Source organism: Myotis lucifugus, unplaced genomic scaffold (assembly GCF_000147115.1).
Source record: "Myotis lucifugus unplaced genomic scaffold, Myoluc2.0 scaffold_145, whole genome shotgun sequence".
In the NCBI taxonomy this organism is placed as follows: domain Eukaryota; kingdom Metazoa; phylum Chordata; class Mammalia; order Chiroptera; family Vespertilionidae; genus Myotis; species Myotis lucifugus.
The window spans coordinates 3,306,794-3,329,929 of NW_005871193.1; the positions used below are offsets into that span (position 1 = coordinate 3,306,794).

At 47.5% G+C, this 23,136-nt stretch overlaps 1 protein-coding gene and 1 non-coding gene across 3 annotated transcripts; one reads left to right on the forward strand and one right to left on the reverse strand.

The window, feature by feature from the left end:
- Positions 1 to 6: 6 nt before the first annotated feature.
- On the reverse strand, positions 7 to 13,466 carry CD34 (CD34 molecule). Of its 2 annotated transcripts, none has more exons than XM_014460995.2 (7): positions 13,289 to 13,466; positions 12,357 to 12,610; positions 10,742 to 10,822; positions 3,076 to 3,226; positions 2,773 to 2,825; positions 2,290 to 2,454; positions 7 to 1,460 (listed from the first exon to the last, which is right to left on the reverse strand). In XM_014460995.2, exons 1-7 carry the CDS (start codon positions 13,407 to 13,409, stop codon positions 1,275 to 1,277), a joined length of 1,011 nt encoding a protein of 336 aa, XP_014316481.1. In that variant the 5' UTR covers positions 13,410 to 13,466; the 3' UTR covers positions 7 to 1,274. The 2 variants fall into 2 exon arrangements, with proteins under 2 accessions (XP_014316481.1, XP_006094967.2); XM_006094905.3 differs by having other exon boundaries at positions 1,322 to 1,586.
- A 405-nt stretch (positions 13,467 to 13,871) lies between these two features.
- On the forward strand, positions 13,872 to 13,977 carry LOC111827268. The gene has a single exon (XR_002830769.1). It is a non-coding gene; the product is annotated as a U6 spliceosomal RNA (small nuclear RNA).
- Positions 13,978 to 23,136: the final 9,159 nt, after the last annotated feature.

The following is a 23,136-nucleotide window of genomic DNA, read 5'->3' on the forward strand; positions in this document are numbered from 1 at the left end:
GAAAAATGTGTTTCACTATTACTTTAATTACAGTATTTACACACCATTCTTTATTCAGAGAAAAAAAAGCTACCCAGTCATCCTATCTCTGGAAAGTTCTGTTTCCAACCGTCATTGAAATCAGGATCCCTGCTCACCCCTCTGGAAAAAAAACCCACAAAAATGAGGACCTGGGTCACCCACAGAGGAGGTGGCTGTGGTGAGGGTCCTCTGGTGGCTGTCCTGGGGTCCTGACCACCAGGGGGTGCAGAGCAGTGAAGGGGGTCAGGGTGGGGGAGACAGGGACAGAGGGAGTCTGCTGGGGGCCTGAGGACACAGCTCACCCCAGGAATCGGGGGGCGGGGGAGGAGGAAGCCATCGAGATCAGAGGGTAAGGTCAGGACCTCGCCTAAGAGCCAGAGGCTTCCTGAGATGCGCACAGGTCAAGGGTTTTGGCTCAGCGACGTGGTCCCATGTTCCTGTCCACTCTGACCATTGGGAGGAAGGAGCCCACGTGGAGGCTCTGGGAGGTCCCGGGATGACCAGCACTGAGCTGTTTGCTCTCCTCCACTTGGCCCCACGGGTGGGAACACATGGGTCCATGCACCTCCATCCCGTCTCCCAAACAGAGACGTTGTTCTACAACTCGGAGCCCCGGTCCAGGCTCAGCCAGAAAGCTGTGCGGCCTCTGCACACAGAGGTGGGGGACCGCAGAGCTCGGGGGAGCCTTGGAGAGCAAGAGGGAAGCAGGTGACGGGTCCACAGGGACTTGGAGGGGGCGTAAGGTACATGGTGTAAGACGACAAGGTGTCCGGCTATATCATAACAAAGAGCAGGTGTAGTGAGCTGCTTTGGTTTCCTTAAAGCAAAGAAAGAAAATATAAGGAAGCAACAGTAAAAGGCAAGGCCTCCTGGGAGGAAACTGTAGCCCAGAAAAGCCCACGCTTTCTCCCGGGGGTTCCCAGAACGAGGCAGAGGTGCGGGAGAGGACAGGGGCCAAGTGTGAAGGTCGCAGGATCATCCACCCCGACGGGAAGCTCCTCTGAGCTTTGGCTTTTCCCCGTCACATCCTTCCTCAAGGGAGCCCAGGGCCTGGGTTCAGGGAGCTGAATGCATGAAGGGTTACCTGCCGCTCCCCAAGGTGGAGAGAACCCCTCTATGGTGCAGGGCAGGGCCCCAGGAATGGCCGTGGAAGGTGTGTGCAGTGGCAAAGGGTACAAGGCGAGGGATGGCACCTCCGGCAGGGCGGGCCCCCTCCCTCCTGACATCGCCCCGCCTCGCCCCACCCCGCCGAGTCACAGTTCGGTATCAGCCACCGTGTGTTGTCTCGACGAATGGCCGTTTCTGGAGGTGGCCTGGCCGGTCCCGTTCTCCTGAGCCCCTCGGTTCACACTGGCCTTTCCCTGAGCCTCGGGGGAGGCCCCCGGGCCTGAGCTATAGCCCTGGCCGCCACCGTTCTCCGTGTAATAAGGGTCTTCCCCCTAGACGGTGCATAAATAAAGGAGCATTATCTGTAAGCAGGGGAGTGAGACCCCGTGGGGGAAGGGAGGGGGGCGGCTGCCTGTGCAGACTCCTTTCTTCCGGAAGAGCCATCAGGGTTCCAGCTCCTAGAGGAGAAAGGACAGAGGAGAGCACCACACCGCCACCCAGCCGGCAGCCAGCTCCCCAGACACCCGGCTCCCCGACATGTAACAACCCCCCCTCCCCCACCCCCACCCCCCAGCCAGAGGCCACCAGTCAAACCCCAGCCGTTCCTTCCTCATCCAGAACACGTCAAAAATGGGTTTTTCCCCCCAAAAGAAATTTTTTAAAAAGTACGTTTTCCCACCACATGCCTCCTTGTGAGCCAAGTGGCACCCGTGGCCACATAATATGTTTGCAAGTGGCTGACTCAGCAGGCTGCTCTGGTCGTGCCCGGATGAACTATCCCAGTGAAAAGAATAAGTCGATGGCAGGGACCATCTGCGACCACAGTGAGGTGGGCTGGTCCCAGGCAGTCCCCCTCCCCGATCGGCAAAAGTCGGCTTACAGTTGTGAGTACACGAAGCACAGAGTTCATTCTTGTATGATGATTATTTCTTAATGATTGCATTAGTGAATATACAAACAACTGTAAGCCTACTTTTGGCCCACCCTGCGTCTTGTTTCGACTCATCCAAGGACACGGTATGTGTAGGCTTGGCCTATCCCTGTGGAAGGGCACAAACAGTGCCTTTTCCGGTATCCCTCCTCCCCTGACATGACATGCATGGGCTGCCCCAGAAGCCCACCATCTTCCTCATTTCCTGTGGCCTGGACCCCGGAACTAACCAGCCTTTCTCCTGTGGGGCTCCAACTGCGGCGGTTCATCAGGAAGTAGCCAGTGATGCCCAAGACAGCCAGCAGGATCCCCGAGGTGACCAGTGCAATCAGGGTCTTGGGGGTGTAACGCTGGTGGTTTTCCACACTTTGGTGTGTGAAGTCTTGGATCCCCAGCTGGAAGAGAAGGCACAGAACCGACAGCCTGGTCACTTGTGGGATGTGGGTTGTAGAAAGGAGTCCAGCCCACACTGGACCCGTGTGTGTGACCCAACAGTGGGTGAACACAGGAAGACATGGACCTCAGGAATTCCCTAAATAGGATTTCAGACTGACAGCTCTTCATCAAGCTGCACTGTGAGATGTTGGTTCAGCATAGGAAGGTGAAGATTGTTGGAGAAGGATGGAGAGGGAGGAATGGGAAGTCTAGAGAGGATCATTATTCTCTCCCCTACTCCAGCGAACACCCCAAACCCATCATCTTCGAGAACTTACCTTTCTCAGGTCAGATTGGTGATCTTTCAGAAGTTGGAACTTGCTGGTCCGTTCTAGAATTAGAAACAGGGGGTCGCTGAATCTAGAAGCTGAGCCAGCCCATCCTGCTCTGTCCTCCTAAGCTGTTTTAGAAGACGCTCTGATGGCCAGGGTGGCTCATCTCAGGATGGCCTCTCCCAAAGTCAGCCCAGCCCTGCCCCCCAGCCCCTGCACTCTCTGAGTTACGATGCCTGATTTCTACCCAGCATCCTCTAACCTCAGCCCCACTCCCTTCCTCACCCCCAAGACAGACGTGCCCCTTACCTGTCTGGGTGGGCAAGACGAGTAGCAGGCAGCGAGGGTTCACCTCAGACTGGGCAAGGAGCAAGGAGCACATACTGGCCCCAGCCTCAGCCGGATCCTTCTTACACAGGACTTGGGTCAGCTCCTCTCCCTTGTCCTTCTTAAAGTTCTCCTGGGAAGACCAAGGAAAAGGACGAGCAAGAGATGAAATTACTCATATGCCCTGAACTGCATCCAGAGTCTTGACAATAATTCTGGTTAAATCCTCCACAGGAAGGATCCCTTTTTTTCTAAAATTCCAACTGAAAACAAAACAAAACAAAAACAACACACCTCGAACTATGTGAACAAAACAATAAGAAAAAGACACGAAACAAACTTCTCAGTACCAAAACATATATCTATTAGTGTCTTAGGTGTAAGATGCCAGAGAACAAATTTATAAAAGGACTGCCCCTGCCCACATATACTATTCAAAGTAAATTCAAAAGAATTTTCCAATGACAAAAAATATTAATAGCGCAATACTGAGGAGAAAATTTTTTGTTTCAAGGCTAGAGTAGCTCCAAATGTTAGGAAAAAGCCAACAGGGGTGAGGAGTGGAGACAAAATCTATGACTATAGACTCGGCAGGATCCTGGGTCCCTTCCCTCTTACTCTCCAAGGGGGTCTCACAAAGGTCATGGTGCAAAGGGAAATAGTCGTTCTGTCAAGCCTGTCCCCCTTTCCCATTAAAAGTATGGAACCCTTGCCCAGTCAGTGTGGCTCAGTAGTTGAGCGTCAACCTATGAACCCGGAGGTCATGATTCGATTCCCAGTCAGGGCACATGCCTGCGTTTTGGGCTCAATCTCCAGTGTGGGACATGCAGGAGGCAGCTGATCAATGATTCTCTCTCTCTCCCTTTCCCTTCCTCTCTGAAATCAATACAAATATCTATTAAAATAAGTTTCGAGCCCATGCTTTCAAGGTTCAGAGGTCTTCCTCCAGGCTGTTGGCTGGTCCATACTGAGGAACTGAGTCCTATTCAGGAACTCAGGCTCAGCAGATAAACTCTGATAATTCTTCAACAGTGAGCCAGGCCCGGGCCCTGGCTGTGCCTTCCAACACCCCGTTCTCGAGTGCCCCAGGGTTGTGCCGGCAGCCTCCCATCAGAGTGGCCTCCCCTGCACAGGAAAGGAGTGGAAACCAAGGCTCTCCTCTGTCCGGATGGCAGATGGCGGAGGAGGAAATGCCTGAACAGCTCTGACCGCCTTCCTGTTAGGGGAAAACTGCTGGGGCGTGTGAGGGCCATCAGAACTGAGCCTACGTGGAGGAGAAAGCTTCCTGTTTGTAGGCAGGACGGCTTCTGTGGCAAGGCCAGAGGGCCCTCCCCGCTTGGACGGCGGCCTGGGTATTTTCCTACTGCCCTGGCCCAAGGCAGGAAAGCCCAGGCTCCTTTGCTCTCGCACAAGGCAAGGTCAAGATTGGCCTCAGGCCCCAGCTTGCTTCCATCAGCTGGAGTTTTAGGGAGCTTAGGGAAACCCACCGGGCTTGGATGAGGCCGGGAGAGCAGGCCTCGCTGACCTCCAAGCCACAGAGAGAGGAGTCCATCGGCGGCCTTGGAAGGCCTCTGGGAGCTGAGGTCTCAGAGAAATGGACTCTCGGGCCAGGGCTGCTTCAGCCCTCAGGAAAAGGCTGAATTCTGCAGGTCTCCCTTGTGAAGTCCTGGGTAGAGGCTCTGCTTCTGGAAAAATCTGGCTCTTTGCTACAGGTAGCCTGGACACCACATTGGACACTCTCAGTAGTCTCCTTCCTCTTGAGGCCCATGTCCCTTCTGAGAGCCGCACCTGGCTTCCCTGAGCACTACACCCTCCCTAGCACCAGGCCCTCGGAATGAAAAGCAGGGAAGTGCTGCTGGATGGCTGGGCTTCTGATGTGTCTCTGGTTGGAATATGTCTCCTTCCTGCGAGGGGCAGAGGGACAGGCTCTTGCACAATTAAGACAAGTCAAGCGAGGCGGCACCATCTTCAAGCAGCTGAGTCCAAGAAGCTGCACCTCAATCAGATCCTGGCATTTATCAAGCCCTGAATAGACGATGTTGTGTGAAAACCTGTGTCACGTGGTGCGTGTGTTACGTGGTGCGTGTGTCACGTGGTGTGTATGTGCGTGGGCGGGGGGAGAGTAGCATGAATTCTACATGTCCAAGCTCCGGGTTTGTGTGCATGGCAATGAACATAAATGAAGTTGACTATGTCCCAGGCACTGCTTCAAGTGTTTTACACATATTGATTCATTAGTTGACATCACTCCATGAAAGGGTACTGTCATTCTCCTCATTGTCTAGATGAAGAAACGGAAGCAAAAAGAGACCAAGAGGTCACTCTCCTCATTGTCTAGATGAAGAAACGGAAGCAAAAAGAGACCAAGAGGTCACAGTCCTAGTTTACCAAAGAAAGGTACAATTAAGATGCTATGGGCGTTCAGAGGAGGGTGAGCATACATCTGGCGTGGGGCTACCAGAGCGTCTCAATGTAGGCCTTGAAGAATAGGCAGAAAGTGCAGAGGAGGAGCCAGTGGGCAGAGGCCTTTGACTGGGGGCACCCCCATGAGGAAGCTCAGGGGCATGAGAGCCTGTGACTGGCACAAGCCTAGTTGCAGGAGAATGAAGAACATGATCTTCTCCCTTGGATCCTCCATCCCTCCAAATCCCACTTCCTCCCTGAAGCCGGTCCTACCTCCCATCAGAATGCGCATCAACGTTTGCTCTGCTAGTGACTAGATTCTTTCATGTCATGCAGTTTGCCCGAGTGTCAGGGTCCTTAGCTGAAGTCTGAGTTGTTGAGGTGAGTAAGGAGGTGTTGTATGAAGGGTGCCTAGCAGGCTTTTGAAACCCCCAGGGGCACTGGAAAAATGGCAGCCATTACTATTACTATTAATAATAGCAATACCTTATGTACTCTGCCATCTAGAATCCACATTTTGATGTTTAATCATATTCTGCCTTATTGTTTTTGTCATTTCTCTCTGACCAGACTGTAAGACTCCTTAGTGTGGGAGCAGGTGTATGTTACATAACGTGGAACCCAGACTGAACTAAGCATAGCACCAAATAAACAAAAAGTGCATTGTTGTTCAACCTAGCATCCCAACTGGTTTGGCCTTCACACAGTCCCTCCGCCCCTTGCTTGGTTTCTTGGACTAAATTCAAGGGAATAACGGCGGCCAGCCTCCCACTCGGCATCAGTGAATTGTGTTTGAGCCTGGAGACGAGCAGGTGGATCCTGAACAAAGCACAATGCTTCTCCGGATGCTTGAAATAAACATCCTTCCCCAAGAGAGGCTGTGGGCAGACATCATGGGAGAGGGGGCAGGAGGAGGCCACCGCCTCACCATATCGCTCATGAGAATCCAATTTGTGAACCCTCGACTACATCTGCTTGCAAAATTAATAACCACAATCATAAAACCACCCAACCTTTCTAGAGTAACACCCTCAAACTTTGCAAGGACTCTTAACTTGTTAAGGAAGCATGCTAAGCATTACAGTAGGGAGAGAAGGACACGAATTTTTCTTAATGACCTTTAAGATATTTCCCAGTGAGCTCGCTCTCTCTCTCTCTCTCTCAATAGTTTTATCTACTTTGGTGTGAGCTTGAAAATGCAGGCAAAACCTCTATGTCCATATGGGTTCTGGACTAATTAAAGGACCTGCTACAAGTCACACAAGTGCACAGCTGACCAAGGGCACGAAGTTAGGCTGTCTCCAGATTCCAGGCTCTTTCCAAGAAACACACTGTCTTCATTAGGCCTCCATCTGTAAGCTGTTTTTCTGCATGGAAACTGACCTTTCGTGTTTGGACATAGGGCAAGAAAGGCGTGGGCTGGGGATATGATGTGCAATCTGCCTCCGATGAAGTCAATGGGACAGAACAAGGGTGAGGTGAGCTAGCTGAGTAAATAAAACCTCATACAAACAGATCTGATTCTAAAGAAAGGTCGTTCTAAAAACCAAATTGGCAGGTAAGGGACTTAAATAGAGATTTCTCCAATAAGATGTACAAATGGCCAATAAACACATTAAAAGATGATCAATGTCATTGATTGTTAAGAAATGCCAGCCCAAACCACAATGAGATAGTAGCCATGCCCATTAGTATGGCTACTATAAAACCAAACCAAACCAAACCAAACCAAACCAGGAAATGACATGTGTTGGCAATGATGTGGAGAAATTGGAACCCTTTTGACCTGTTGATGGGGATGTAAGATGGTGTAGCTGTTATTTAAAAATAGAATTACCATATGATCCACCATTTCACTTCTGGTTATATAACCAAAAGAAATGCAATAAGGGCATTGAAGAGATATCTGTATACCCATGCTCATAGCAGCATTATTCACAATAGCCAAAATATGAAAGCAACCCAAGTGTCCATCAGTGGATGAATGGATAAACAAAATGTAGTATATACATGCAATGGGAAAAGATATCCAGTCTTAAAAAGTAAGGAAATTCTGACATGGGCTCCAGTATGGATGAAACTTGAGGGCATTATGCTGTGATATAAGCCAATCATAAAAAGATAAATACTGTATAATTCCACTCATATGACATACCTAGAGTAATCAGATTCAGAGCAATAGAAAGTAGAATAGTGGTTGCCAGAGGCTGGGAGGAGGGGAGCATGGGACATTGTTTAATGGGTGTGGAGTTTTAATTCTGGAAGATGAAAAGAGTTCTGAAGATTGGCTTCCCAACAAGGTGACTCTACTTAACACTGCTGAACTGTACACATAAATATGGTTATGTCATGTGTATTTTACTGCCATTACAATATTTTTTGGTGGATTCTCCTGGAAAAAAATGGGTGTGGCATAAGAGAATAAAGTAACCTCACATTTTGGAAACAATTTGAGAAGCCACAACCACAAAAACTTAATTAACCTGAGGTTGCAGCAGAGAAAATGAAAGTCAGACTTGGAGTGACACGTTCTGCTAATGAGGGTTCTGAGCTGTGGTACCAGGTGCTTGAGAAGAGTGTGGGCTCGCCTTCCTCTCCCTGGATCATACAGGTGATGTGTGCCTAGAGGTGAAGGATGGGGAGTGAAAGAAGGGTGGTTGGAATACAAATGTCTACAGAATGCATGTGTGGAAGAATGAAGCGAAAGAATCCACACAGCGAGAGCTAACACGCCGGATACTCAGTAGGTACTGGCACAGAACAAGAATCTGAATGGCTGAGAACAATGCTTGTGCATTTCTCTCGGGAATACAGATGCAGGAGCATGCCAACGTTACCTACGTATTCAAGGACATGTTGTTAGGGGAATCCAAACTCTCATGCTTCTCATTAGGCTGTGAGTAGGACCTAAGTTTCCCATGGTTAGAACCAGTACCATAAGGCCTTCTGACACCAAAAGTACAAAGCAACCTAAGGAAAGTTAACACCGCACCATCAGCATTGGGAACCGACTGATGATCCATCATGTAGGACTCAAGGAAAAGGAATCTGGGGCACAAGAGGAGCTGTGGCTAAACATTCAGAACAAGGATGGCTGGCTGAGGAAAACGACCTTGGGGAATCGTAGGAGGCATTGCTGCTTAGGGTCTGGGGAAGAGGGGACCTCAGGAAGGAAGGGGGATCGATAGTGGCAGACCCACCAGGGAAACGATAGCACTCCACTGTTGCTACTGTAGAGTTGATTCACTGCAAGCAGAGCAGAGCCTTCTTTAGAATACTGGGGGAGCTGCTCTCTTTCCACCTTGATACTCATGGACCCTCCCCACATCTCAGAGGAGAGCGCAGATCTTCTCAGCTGTGCCACAACATAGACTAGACAGTCAAGACCACAGGGTGAAAGAGGTCATAGCAACGTAAGAGGAATTATTCCTGGAGTAGCAGGAAGTTCCTGGCACTTGTTTTATATGATGATCCTCGTTAAACGTGAACTTTGAAGAGAAATGGACAGACATGTAGAAGGTTATGCAATCAGCTCTAAATTGTTGGTACAAAGAATGAGCATTCTGGCACAGACCCGTGATGCACAGGAAAATAAGCATTCAACCAAGATGACAGGGAAAAAGAGGGGGCGGGGGGGATGATTATTTTCCTGAGCTAGAATTAGCAAAGGATTTGGCATTTTTTTTTAATGAGTAGAGTTGGAAGTCAGCATCAGGAACACACAGAGCATTTTATATTCGTGTCTAAGTTAGCTCTTTTGCAAATTGCACTTAGTTATTCCATTGTGTGAACTTACGTCTTCACAATTTATTTTGTTTTTAAACGTCCTAAGTTAATTCTCTAAGGTATAATTTTAAAAGTTCTGTGAGTCAGAACTACCCACCTAATAATCACAGGTAGATGTCAGTAGTTAGAACAGACAAAATAAGTAATTTCATGCGCTCTACAGCACAATTCCTAGCCCTTTCCGGGTCGGTGTATGCCTCACATCACATGTATGATTCCTTTAAATGAATTCTTAACTTATAAGGAAACTTTTTTTGTGGGTGTTTTTTTTTTGTAAGTAAATACTACTCTTCCTGTCATCCCATCCTTCACCCAGAACCTTGTTACTGTCAGGAAACTAGGTTTATTGAAACAAAGTAAGGAGGTCTACTATATCATTAAAAATGAACACCACGCTGTACATTCTTACCAATGCACTAAGACATGAAACTCAAACAAGAGGCATAACTACTAAAAATGAGGAGAAAAACAACAGATTGTGGAAGGTCACATAATAACTTACCTTAAAAACAGAAAAGAATAAACTAAAAAGCTCCTGGAATTAATAAGCAAGTTAACCAAAATGGCTAACCTCAAGATAAATATTACAAACTCAGTTAACTCTAATATCCCAACAATAACTAATTGTAATACATAATAAGTCTATATTATAGATAAATTTAAGAAATCTATAAAACCTATAGAAAAAAATTAAAAAACTAAAAAAGCCAAGATGCTGAATAGTATAAGAGAAGAACAGAAAAAAATATGAATTTTAGTTTCAATTAAAATTTTAATTTAAAAAAATCTTGACAAGATGTTCCTAAATTTTTTTCTAAAAGAATAAAAAGTACTTTTCATTTTTCATAGAGCAAGGACCTGCCTGGCTAAATATTAGAAGTCCTGTAATGTAAAAGTATAATAATTAAAAAAATGTTATAACAGGCAAAAAAAAAAAAAGATAAACTGAACAAATAAAATATCTGTCAAAATATGCCCTGTGACATATAAAAATTTAATATAAGCTAAAAGAGGCATTCTGATCAACAAAGAAAGAAATAATGTTTGGGAAATGGTTATATGAAAAACACAGCATTACAGAAAAAGAAATTCTATATGGACTAAAATTATATGTAAATAAATATAATAAAGAAGTTAATATTTTAGGTGACTATTTTATATTTCATGAAGGACTTTCTTAATATAAAATCAAACTTAAATCTGACTATATATATTAAATGTACTATAGAGACTATAGCAGAGGAGGTAAAAACTACATTTCAATAGAATCATCTTTGTCTTCTTTGTCCACCAGATGGGGCCTCTTACTCCCTAAACGCAAAGCTCATTTTGGAAGTAGCCTGACCTTGCTAAGACCCCACCACAGTCCATCTAGTACAAATGGTTTAAGGGGGTTGAGAAGGAATTGTGGGAGGAGAGGAGAGGGAAGGCAAGGCATGGGGGTGGGGATTTGACTTACACAGGTGGAGGTCTCATTTAGCTGCAGGCAGATAGCTAGGGTCAATTTCACTTCTTTGACTCCGAAACATCTGATTTCTCCCTGTATTAAAACAAAGTAAATAAGCCAGCATCTTTGCCTCTCATTTCTTCCCCACTGCTTTTCCAGTTCGATTTCTGTGAAGTACACTCTTAAGAGACTTTCAGAGAAAAGAATTTTAAAAAGTCGTTAGGGAAGGGGAGAGGTGGGGGCGGGGGGAAAAGAGGGTCCTAATATAAGGTGACGGGAGAATATTTGACTTTGGGTGGTGGGCACATGGTGCAATATACAGATCTTATAACATAGAAACCCACACCTGAAACCTGTATGTTTATGTTGACCAATGTCTCCCCAATCAATTTAATAAATAAAATAAAATAAATACATAAAAATTTGTTAGAGGACTAGAGCTTTATGACAGCCTTACTCTCCTCCTCCATCTCACCGCCGGTCCCAGCAGATACCAGCTATTTGCAAACTTGGTAAACACTGGCACGCACTGTGCAGAGATAGGAGAGGGCAGGGCGGGCTGTTTTTCCTCCAGTGAATGATTTACTCGCCGTCAGGCCATAGAGGGTGGGCAAAAATAGGTTTACAGTTGTCATATCAAAAATAATACAATGAATCATAATACAAGAATAAATTATATGTTTTGCGTCCTCACAGGTGTAAACCTACTTTTGCCTGCCCTTGTATAGGCAAACAGATAATGGGGGGCCGGGCAGATCCTGGCGAGGCTCAGTTTCCTCCTGGCCCCGAGGACTGTCCAGCTTCCTTTTCTAGCTCCTTTGAAAAAGAAGCCAGGCAGGCCCCGCAGCACCCGCTCCCAGGTGCCCCGGCCTCATATTTTCTACCCTCCGTGCTGAGAGCTGTTGCCAGTCACTAGTCCCAGGGCTGAGAAGGGCCGGTGATCTCACCATCCCTGGTTGTTCCATTCCTCACTGCCTCTCTATGCCTGGCATTTCCGCCAAACCCTCTCACACAGAGGAAATGGTATTTGCCCTAAGCATGTTGGGAAAAACAGCCCCATTACATGAAAGATGGTTTCTGAATGTGTACACAGGAGAATGGGGCCCTAATCAAAGACCAGGCCAAGAGGTACTAGAAAAAAACAGCGAGGATTGGATGGATCGCAGAGAATCCCCTTTAATCTCTACTCCTTAGAAATGCAATTCCCATGGCACAGATCAGCCTTGCCACCTGACTCCACCCCTCTCCCTCTTTCTACCCCTTCCAGCAATATTTAGGCTGCGTATTTTCCATGTTAATTCTTTTTATTGATTTTAAAGTAGAGGGAAGGAGGGTGGGAAAGAGAGAGAGAGAGAAACATCGATGTGAGAAACATCGGTTGCCTCCCATACACACCCTGATCAGGGATCGAACCCACAACCTGGGTATGTGCCCCAACTGGAAATTGAACTGTCACCCTTTCAGTGCATGGGACTCAACCACTAAGCAACACTGGCCAGGGCCCATGCTAATTCTTAATGACCCAAATCTTACTGATTGGGATGAGAAGTTGTTAAGGGGAGTATAGAGCTTGCATATATATATGAAATGAGGGGGAAATCTGCCATTTTTGGCCTAATTCACACACCTTGATGGTACTTGGGGTAGAAGAAAAAGAGGTATTGGGTTCAATGGTAAATGCCACAGGAGTGGTGCTATTGAATGTTGGGTCTGAAATATTTCCAGGTGACATGCTGGGCTCCAAGGTCATCTCTGAAGTTGAAAAGTTGGTTAGGGTGGAAGACACTATGGTGGCTAAAGAGGTCTGTGTCTGGGCAGAAGAGTTCACGGTTCCAGGAACTGGGGTGATCCCAGAGGTAGAAGTAAAGTTGACTGTAGACTCTGGAAAAGACCCAAACACAAGTGTGCATTTGAGCACATTTGCATAAACATAAACACACACACACACACACACACACACACACACACACACATTTCAGTTCATTGTCATGAGTGAAGACCTTATAGATAATGACATTGGCATGGTCTTCAACCCAGAAGAGGGAATTTGGGGATTTAAGAGTTACTTTATGGCCTAACCTTTACTGAACTCATTTCAAGCCAGCTGTTGGAACCATAGCTGTAATCTAGGTGTATTAGAATTCCCTCAGGATTCTGAAACTTAACTGGATGCTGGTCCACTCCAGTGAAGTCAAAGACCCCCAATTTGAAGCCGTACACACCTTCCTTCAGTCAGGAGAGGTCAGAGATCTCTAAGGAGTTCTCATCTAGTCCTGTTTCATCACTAAACCCAACTCAGCATGAGAGCAGAGGTACGAGGAGCATGACTGATCAGGATCAGCTGCCAAGGCATTGGCCTGAGGACGCTGTCACTGGAGGAAGAATGATCTAGAACTTACTTCAGGGTACCCTAAACAAGATGCCCAAGCCATTATTATAGGAGCTTGTATTTCCCTCTATGGGGGTCAGCAGGGGCAGGAAGGGCGGTCTGCAAATGTCCTAATGCTTTACCCAAGCACCAGCAGCATCCCTCTGGGACCCAAGACAGACACTTTTTACCTGAGATGGCTGCTGTGGTCCCACTGCTGTTCTGAGAGACAGGGTAGAGGGTGGTACTTTCATGAGTCCTTTGTGTTATGGGTTCCTGGTTGGATGCATTTGTAGGAACAGCTGAAAACATTCCTGTAGTAGATGGCTCTGTGGCAACAGTAGTCAAGTTATCTGTATTTGTGAATGCAGAGGCTATAGGGAAACAAGGAGGAAAAGTCAGAACCTAAATTGTCTTGGAGCCTCATGATATCATCTGATTTAATTTCTATTTCTCCTTCGTCTCCCCCTTCTCCCCCTCTCCTCCTCCTCCTCCTCCTTCTTCTTCTACATATACTTTTTTTGTTAATCCTCACTCAAGGATATTTTTCTCATTGATTTTTAGAGAGAGTTGGGGGTGGGGGGAGAGAAAGGGGAGGGAGTAGGACAGAGAGTGAGAGAGAAACATCGATGCGACAGAGACACATTGATTGGTTGCCTCCCACACATGCCCCAACCCGGGGATCAAATCAGCAACCCTTTGGTCCTTCAACTAATGCTCTAACCACTGAGAGAACTGGCCAGGGTGTGATTCAATTTCCATCCAGAATATTCTGTGCTCGCTTCAGCAGCACATGTACTCAAATTGGAATGATACCAAGAAGATTAGCATGGGCCCTGCGCAGGATGACATGCGAATTCGTGAAGCATTAGAACATCTCCTGCCACCCATGGCAAGGCGATAGCAACAAGAACATCCTCCTGGGCAGGAAACTAATTTCCCACGACTAGATTTTTCCTAAGGAAATAGGGAAGGAAAAGCTTGTATGCACCCAGTGGCTTGTAGAGTATTATCTATAGGAGGATTATCTACAGGAGGGAAAAGTTGCAAGCAACTAAAATGAATTACAATAGGATAAATGTCATACGTATCGAAGATACCATAATCATTATACATAAAGAGATATGGGAAAACTATAGCAATATGAGTATGTGAGGCTATGTTCATAACATGTTAAGTAAAATATTAAAATATCAAAGTATACCTGAACAAATATTATAGAGATCTAAAATGTGGAGGAGGATATATCTCTATTCCTTTCTTAACGTATCCTCTCTTTTTCTCACTGTCCATCCACCACCATATTAATTCTTGGAACAATCACTACGTTCATACCATCCTCTATGCAGTCCCTTTACATTTCTTCTCTTCTCCCCAGACTTTCCCATCCCAAACTCCCCACATTCTTTCCCTCATGGCCTTTAAACAGATTCTGCTTTCCTTTGGTTGAAGAACTGCAGCCAGCAACCCTAAGGTTTCCTTCAGGAAGCTCTGCCCTAGAAATCTAGCTGATGAACTGGAGAACATCAGGCCTGATTTCTCATCAGATGCAGAAGGAGAGTTTAGTTTTGGCTCTGCCAGAAACTCTGCAATTTCATGTGTGTGTGCGCGCGTCTCAGTTTACAAATCTCTGAAGTGAGGGTTCTTTCCTTACATGGGTTCTTGGGAGAATCAGTGAGATGAATGTTAACTTGCTACAGTATAATGCAGGGGTCCTCAAACTTTTTAAACAGGGGGCCAGTTCACTGTCCCTCAGACAGCTGGAGGGCTGGACTATAGTTTAAAAAAAAAAACTATGAACAAATGCCTATGCACACTGCACATATCTTATTTTGAAGTAAAAAAACAAAACGGGAACAAATACCATATTTGTATTTGCATGTGGCCCGCGGGCTGTAGTTTGAGGACCCCTGGTATAATGTTCCTGGATCTAGTTATTCTCTGAAGATCCTCACGAGGGTGCTTGCCCTTCCATGTTTCCTAGTTCCCAGCCAGCAGTGCCATCTTTAGACCCAGGGAGGAGCCGCTTCCTGCCTGGACCCTGAGCTTTAGAGCCCACACTCTGCCCCTCCTCCCACCCTGCGCTGCCCTCCAACCACGGTGCCCACAGAGACGGAGCCTCCCTTCCAGAATCTGCATTGGGGGCCAGAAGTCCTAGAACGTGTTACTCACTGGAGGACCCGCACGGGCCTTTTCTCCCAGCCCATCCTTCGGGGGGTGAGCTGCAGCACCAGAGTGTGCGCCCGCCAGGCCCAGAGGCGGCCGAGGGGTGGCTCTTTGCAGGGCGAAGGCTTAGAACATAAGCGTGCGGGTGGAGGGACCCTTGCATGCATGGAAGATCCCTTATGGTGCGGGCCAGTGTCATGGTTAAGAAGAGAAAAGAGGGGTGGGCTAGGACCAAGGGCCACCTCTTCTTGCTCAGCCACATTGTGGGACTGAGTTCCAGGACTGTGAGAGTCTCATTCCAACCTGGCCTTTCGGGTGGCCATGAAGGTATGTTTCCCCAGATGGAGAACAGACGATATTTTATTTATCAGTCAGTTGGCTTGGTTTATAACTTTGACGAATTTAGACATGTAGTGTGTGGGCCTCCACTGTACTCCTGGCTTGGACCCTGTACATGTCCGCGGTGGACTGGAGATCCAGGGCTCACACCCAGCAGTACATCCTCAAGGAGAGGCTCCTGGGGGTCCCCAAAGCTTGTCTCTAAACGTTCCCGATTGAGAGCCAGGTGCGCCTTTTTCCGAGGTTTCCAGAAAAAAGCAACGTCGAATGACACCTTTCCCTTCCCTCAGCAACAGGAGGGAAGTTCGTCTTCAGTTTTAAGGCAATTAACCTGGGGCCAAGAATGTGTCCCTAGAGATGGCGACAAGTCTCTTGCCCCATATCTGCCTCCCTCCCCAACCTGCCGCAAGAAGACTGCTATTAAGGGCAAGGACAACAGTCATCTTAATACTAGGTGGCAGGTGAGCAGGAGGACAGAGTAATACCGCTCTCTCCGTTTCAGAGATGAGAACCCGCATCGCCAGGGTTTGGGCAGAGAAGAAAGGCATAGTTCATGCGCGGCGAGGAGCAATGGGGCCGTGGAGGTTTAGCTGACTCAGGGGCCCAACTTCCCAGGACCAGCAGGCATCCTCCATTCTCTGGAAAGAAAAGTGGGGGCTCCTGTCTGGCTTAGGTAGGGAGTGAGTTTAACAAAATGAAATAGACGGGGGAGCAGATTCCGTCTTCTTCTGTCCTTCAGTAGGACCCTCTCAGCAATCTGCCCCTAAGGGTTGGATTCACTGTAGCGGGCAGGTGATAAGAACCGAAGCCATCCTCTCCAGGTACATTGCAAGGCCCCGCTGGAATCCCCCTTGACGTCACTCTTCCTGCCCACCCTTTCCTCTTCTTCCCCTCCAATACATCCATTCCTGGGAATCCCATCTGGCCCAGCCCGGCCCAGCCCTCTTCTCTTCCCGAAGGAAGCTGGGCCTGGCTGAGGTGATGTCATGCTTTTGAACCCCCTCCCCCAGGGCCTCCTTCACCCAGACAAACAGTTTTGAACTTTTCCAGATGTGTCCAGAGACCTGCTGCTAGTTCTGAGGACAGAGGTGCCTGTGCCAGATGAGTGAAGCAACCCTAGGCCCAGGCCAGCTACCAATCCACTAGGGTCGGGCTCCCGGCTGCCAGCCTCCTCCCACCCACCCCTCAGCCAAGCACTGAGGATCCATCTGCAAATGGCAATGGGACCCCAACCTCACATTCATGTCTCTGAGTCTAGGGTGAGCAGGGAAGCCTCAGAGACACTGGGGAAGCTGAACAGAGATGGAGAACAGAAAGGCGACGCATAAGCTGGTGTAGGGCCATGGGAGACGATCCTGGCCTGGTGCTGCAATCCAGCAACCATCAGTGAGGGAGTCTCTTGGTTTCACAGTCTCTAGGGACCCTTTTATAGAGTTCGTTCCCTTGAAGAGACTGGGGTCTTGAAGAAATGACATTTATAAGAATCAAGACGGGCCACAGACCTCTTTGAGTCCTACTTCCCCCCACACACCCATGGCATTAAGCCTTTGACTCTGACCTTTCTTTGTCTGAACTTCTGTTCCTTTACTCTGCGCGGAGGGACAGCAGCCTACCAGTCAGATTCTTAAAAGCGATGCTTAAGACCTGCACTCCATCCACTCCACTCTAGACTGGAGGCACAGGCCTCCACCAGACTGTATGAGAGCACAACTTCAAATAGAAGGAAACGCTATCTTCCCTTGTTTACTTCTCAGTCCATCTTTATGAACTGGCACTCAAGAAATTTATAATGGAACTAGCGTGGCAAGACCTCTACTCAGGAAACAGCTTACATGATTTGTCCTCTGTAAGTGATGGCGATGCAAGTCCTAAGGTCTTAGAGAAGCAGAAGGAAAGGGGCCTGCACTGAAGACCCGCGGTATGCTTTGTGATCTCAACTCTCGACATGGAGCGAGAGAAGAAGACAAGGCCTCAGGGAGCTGGCAATATGAGGATTCTCAGAAGCCATGTTAGATGTCACAAAATTGATGTAGTAAAAGTCACCCATTTAACTTACAGGCACTTATTCAGAGGCAATTATTCTTGTTTTACACACAATACTCTCAAATTGCTTATTTGATATATTAGCTAAAGCTAAAAATTAAAAAGAGACCCTTGGAAACAAACAATAAATAAGGAGCAGCAGCAGCTAAAAGCGAAGAAACAGAAATAAATGAAAAACAGACATGAGTATCAAAACCCACACACTAGCCTGGAATCACTTATGGGAGGAGTAAATGAATACGTACACCTTCATCAGCATTAGAATGTCACTGAGTTGTACCTTGAGCAAATTATTTTCATGATATATTTGAAGCATGAAGGTTAAAGTCCTAATTTTTGGTTCACTTAAGGAAGCAGAGGAGTCTGAAATACATTTTTATAAGATTTCTACCTATAACTAGTAAATTGAAGCTATTGTTACTCTTTAAAGGGGGGTAGGTGTGGGGTTATAAACCCTCAGCAATTCAGAAAGGCTACCTAAATAACTCAATTTCCACACCTTAGGAGACTGGGTTTTCCTGTGCTGATCTTACTTTTCTTAGACGCTTAGTTTTATTTCTTTTGCTGGTATTGTATTCTGACCTCCTAGCCAGTCAGCCCCATTCGGCCCATTCTTTCAAATTCTAGCAGCCAGCCCACCAGGAGTTTCTTGGAGGAGTTCCTGGGTGTCTCAGCTCCTAGAGATGCAGTCCTAGGAAGAAGGAGCACGGGGGCCTCCTCTGGGAGCCCACTCCTGAGCTGACGAGAAGACGGCAGAGCCTGGAAGCAAAGAGCTCAGGCTCCGCTCTCAAACCCTGATGGAAGCAGGCAGGCTTCTGCGCCAGGCTCGGCAGTGGGGCCTTGGGAAGCCTCTTGCCCTCTTTATGTTTTTCTTTTTTAATATGTTTTTATTGATTTCAGAGCGAGGAAGAGAGAGGGGAAGGTAGAAACATCAAGGATGAGAAAGAATCATAAATCGGCTGCCTCCTCCATGCCCCCCAATGGGGATTGAGCCCACAACCCAGGCATGTGCCCTGACTGGGAATCGAACCGTGACTCCCTAGTTCCTGGGTCAATACTCAACCATTGAACCACACCATTCCGGCCTCTTCCCCTCTTTAAACCTCTCCTGTGAAGTGAGGATAAAAATAGTCCCTACTTCCTAGTTGTTTTGTGGAACAAAGGAGGAAAGGGGTGTAAAGCAGTTAGTCTATCTGGTAAACATCAAGAAATAGTGGTTATCTTCAGCGTAGGCCCCTTTCCTTCTGCTTCTCCAAGACCTTAGGACATGTATCTCCATCACTTATGGAGCACAAATCATGTATGCTGTTTCCTGAGTACAGGTCTTGCCACTTCAGTTCCATTATACATTTCTCAAGTGCCGGACTGTCTCTTCTACTCATTTGTTTTACTCAGAGCGCTTAGCACAGTCCTGAGTTCAAAATAAACACTTGGACTGAATGGAGACTGTGTCAGGTACGGTCACACCAACCACCGCTAGGTAGAGGGGTCTCATTTCAGACTATATTTTAAGGGGAAGCTTATTAATTTAGGAAGTGTCCATGGGAAGTTAACCAGAATAAGGAGAGTTCTAGAAACCAAGTCCTATGGTTGAGGGCCTACTGTTATTTCATCTCAATCCGTGGTTGGCAACTGCAGATGGTGGACCAAATCCCGCCCATGGGCTGTTTATACCGTGGCCAGTAAACTAAAAATGGCTTTCATGTGTTTAAAGTATTGTAAAATAAAATAAATACAATATGCAGCAGAGAGCACCATGCCTTGAGAGTCTAAAATATTTACTATCTGGCCCTTTCCTATAACCTCTGATGTAGAAAAGAAGAATTTGGGAGGGAGAGTAAATAACTTTCTTCAAGGTACATTTCACTTATTTATTCATTCTTATTTTTCATAAGCACCAGTGATATACAAGAGACCATGCGCAGTGCTGTGGGAAGCACAAAATAAGAGAAGATTCCTTTCCACTATTAGGGGTGAGCGTCATTAGAATTTAAATACATCCTTGTCCTCGAGGAGTTTATAATCTAGTGGGGTGATTAGAAAGGTCGAAAATGGTTGTCATGAAGAAAGATCAGAATGATTCTGTGAATTAATAGAAAAATAGAATTGGAATGAATGACTAGATGTTGCAGGAAGGCTAATTTCACTGCAAGACAAAGAAAAACTTAAAATAATGAGGTTAGTTTTTAAAAGATGGAATGAACTGCAAGATGGTGAGCCGCCCATCTTTCCTGGAAGCATTCAGGAAGCATCCTTGTTATGGTTTCCAGGAGTTTGGGCCTCGCTGGATTAGAACAAAGAGCTGGGCTGACCCTTCCTATACATCAGAGGCCGAGCTAACGTTTGAATTTAAACCAAGTGTCTGTGGCCTGAGTGTGGCCCCGTATACTGAGACTTCCCTTTACTATTTAAATGATGTGTCTTGGACCCCATCCACTTACTGTGGAACCCCAATATCCTGAGCTTTCTCTGGGCCTACATTTCTCCCAGTCACCTCTTCCTGCATTTCCTGGTTGCCACTGACCCCTGGATGGAAGATCTGTGCCTTCCCATCCTCAGGCCGCAGCAATTCTTGGTCTGCACTACTTCACAGTGGGTTGGCCAAGCACCCACTCCTCTATTCTCCTCGGAAGACTGCTAACATAGGCTACCCTGTGCTTACTGAAGGTCTGAGAGCCTGGGGCGAGATTATAGCACAGCCTAAAAGAGATGATGACAAAACTGAAATTCTAGACACGATGGTGCTAAACATCCACATCGTACCATAAGGTCTCTTAGCCAGGTCTTTTCCACCCTCCACTGTCCCTCCACTGTTCCAGGCACTCCCCTCCTCTCTCTCTCTCTCTCTGCTTGGACTCTGGAGTACTTCAGCCTTTTGTCTCAGGCTCATCAAATACAAAGTTCAACTTTCTTCTATCATGTTCCGTGAGTCAACCTCTTGCAGAATGGCACATTCTAAATTTGTCCAGGGGGTCTAGGTTGTCTCATCCAAAGACTATTTAAGGAATTTTCTTGAACAATGGAACTGGCTACCTAGAGATGCTGCTCCCCTGTAGGTGTCAGTGATAGGTTCTCTGTCCACGCCCAACTCTCCCCAATCAACAAATAGCAGACTTTCCAATTAAGCCAAAAGGCCTTTCCTTTATTTACACCTGAAGGGGAGTGACTCATTCCCAGGTGGGCCCTGGCGTGTAGGTCCCAGGATGCATCCCCCAAGATGCACACATCTTTCCCTTTAGCAAAGTCGGGGGCTTTGGGGACTAAAAGTCATAGATAATGTGCTTTTATTTCTTTGCGAGGAGGCAAGAAAATGTTCTCATGAGAGAAGTCAAAACCCAGAAAAATATGGGAATTCTGCCCTAGAGACTCTGAGCATTTTCTTCTGGAGGGTGGTGTTTTTGTTCTGTTCCCACACCTTCACATTTTCAGTTCTCCACACTCGGGCCATTAGATCAAGTAAAGTCAATGAGAGAGGGAGGCCCAGGAACCCTCAGGGTGGAGCTGGGTAACCATCCAGCCCTGAAAGTCAGCCCGGGCTTGCCTGCCCAGGGTCTAAAGGAAATCAGGCCGTGAGACCATAAGGAGTGGAATTTATTCCTCCTTTTTATTTGTTTTTGTAAGACTGGCAGGAGTTTATCAGCTGCAGTTTGGCAACCTTTGCCCTGAGCTTTTGAAGACAAAGAGTCAGAGAATGAAGGAGTTGAGGATAAGTGAATGAGGCTCCCAGGAGGTGGAGCCAAAGGGATAAGAAAAGGAGGCCCTGGTGGCCTGTTTTTATCTGTCAAGCAGGAATGCTCCAGAAGGCTTGCGTTTGCATAGGTTGTGCCAGCAGGGTTGGCCCTACAAGGAAGGGGGCCACTGAATTAGTCAGAGGTCCCCAGGCTGCTCCTCCTCAGTCGCCATGTGGCAGAGACTCAAAGGGTGGAGTCCTCTCTCCTCTGGAAAATATCTGATAAAATTCTTTTCCCTTTTCTTTCTTTTTTCTCCCCCCTCTTACATGTGGCCCCAGACAGGATATGGGTGTGGGGTCTGCAGGCACAGAAGGACTCAAAGGAAGAAGAGGAATGTGAAGGGGTGGGACTGGCCACGGAGGGCTTGAGGGAAACCCTGAGTCTGACAAATGAGGTTCCTCTTCCCAGCTGGTGTGGCAATGCCTCTCACCGCCACCCAGAGCCACTCCATTTCCAACAAAGAAAGTCTACTTTAGGTTGGCTGCTATGCCCATCCCCGTGCCAACTTCTTCCACGGACGGGAAAAAGAACTTCTCAGAACAAAGCTCTGTGTCCGGGTGATGAGAAAGCCACAGCACCCCTTGCTGCTCTAAATGTCACAGTAATAATAGCCCAGAATTTCTGCAACGCCCCTCTGTTAGCATTTTGAGGTGCAGTCACTCATTTCATGGACTCCACAATATATCCCCAGGACAGAAAACGACTCCGAGTCTTAAAACAACAACACACCCTAGAAAGTTCTCAAGAAAGGCACAGAGGTGCCAAACCGGCCCGCGCAATCTGGACAGATTGAGGATCGGGACGCATGCCCCATCCCCTCACCCTGAGACTGAAATGCTCCACAGGTCAACCTGAGGTTTTGAAGAGGTTAAGTTGCTCCCCCCACCTCCACTGCTGCAGGCGAGACTGAGCCCGGCCAGCTGAGGAAATAAGCGAAGGGTGGGCCCGGGACCAGGTCATCATCACAAGCTGTGGAGTCAAAGCCGAGGAGCATCTGATCTGAATCAGAGCCTCTGATCAGCTCACCCCGGGGGATCCCCTCGCTAGGGCTTGCACACCTCAGGGACAGCTTTTTCCCTGCCCCAAAGGGCAAGTCTGGGGCTGCCAAACAGGTCAACCCAGAGCCTAACTTAGAGCTTCCTCCAGCCCAGAATGAGTCGCTCTCCAACTGGGTGGACCCAGAAAGGGACCACAAAGGAGGTTGAGAGCCGGGGCCCAGCTGGCTGGCCCAGACCACTCTGTGGGGCCCTGCTGGCTGGCCCAGACCACTCTGTGGGGCCCTGCTGGCTGGCCTTTGGGAAGAGTAAGGATTTGGGAGCCCTGGGAGCCGAATCTTGAGCAAAAGGGAGAACAAGTTACAATGTTTAAAACCTTCTAAGTGCAATGAAATGAGATAGAGAATGCTATCCCCAAATGAAAGGAATATTTACGGAGCGCCCTATTGTGTGTGGGTTTTTGGTGTGTGTGTTTTTTAAGGAAATTGAGAGCAAGAACTTAAGAAATCAGAGCATTATGGACGAGGAGAAGCGTCCACTAGTCTTCTGACCTGTCCACTAGTTTTAGAAGTTGGAGGAGGCGGGCAGGGAAGGAAAATCCCCAAACCTAACAATCCTGAGCTGGTGCCTGAGGGAGGAGTTGTGTTGGGAGAGGGAGGCAGCGGGGAGAACAAACTCCATCCACCACCACCTTCCCCGCAGTGGAATGGGTGTGGGTGTCGGAAGAGCGAGTTGTAACTTCACTTTGCGATCCGATGCAAGGAT

Excerpts from the sequence above, each read along its gene's own strand:
- CD34 (XM_014460995.2), bottom strand. The coding sequence starts at position 13,409 with ATGTTTTCAGCTGTTCCTACAAATGCATCCAACCAGGAACCCATAACA. Across the intron at positions 2,826-3,075 it reads CGTCTTGCCCACCCAGACAG|AACGGACCAGCAAGTTCCAA; the intron begins GTAAGGGGCACG and ends TTCTAATTCTAG. Across the intron at positions 2,455-2,772 it reads ACCAATCTGACCTGAGAAAG|CTGGGGATCCAAGACTTCAC; the intron begins GTAAGTTCTCGA and ends CTTCTCTTCCAG.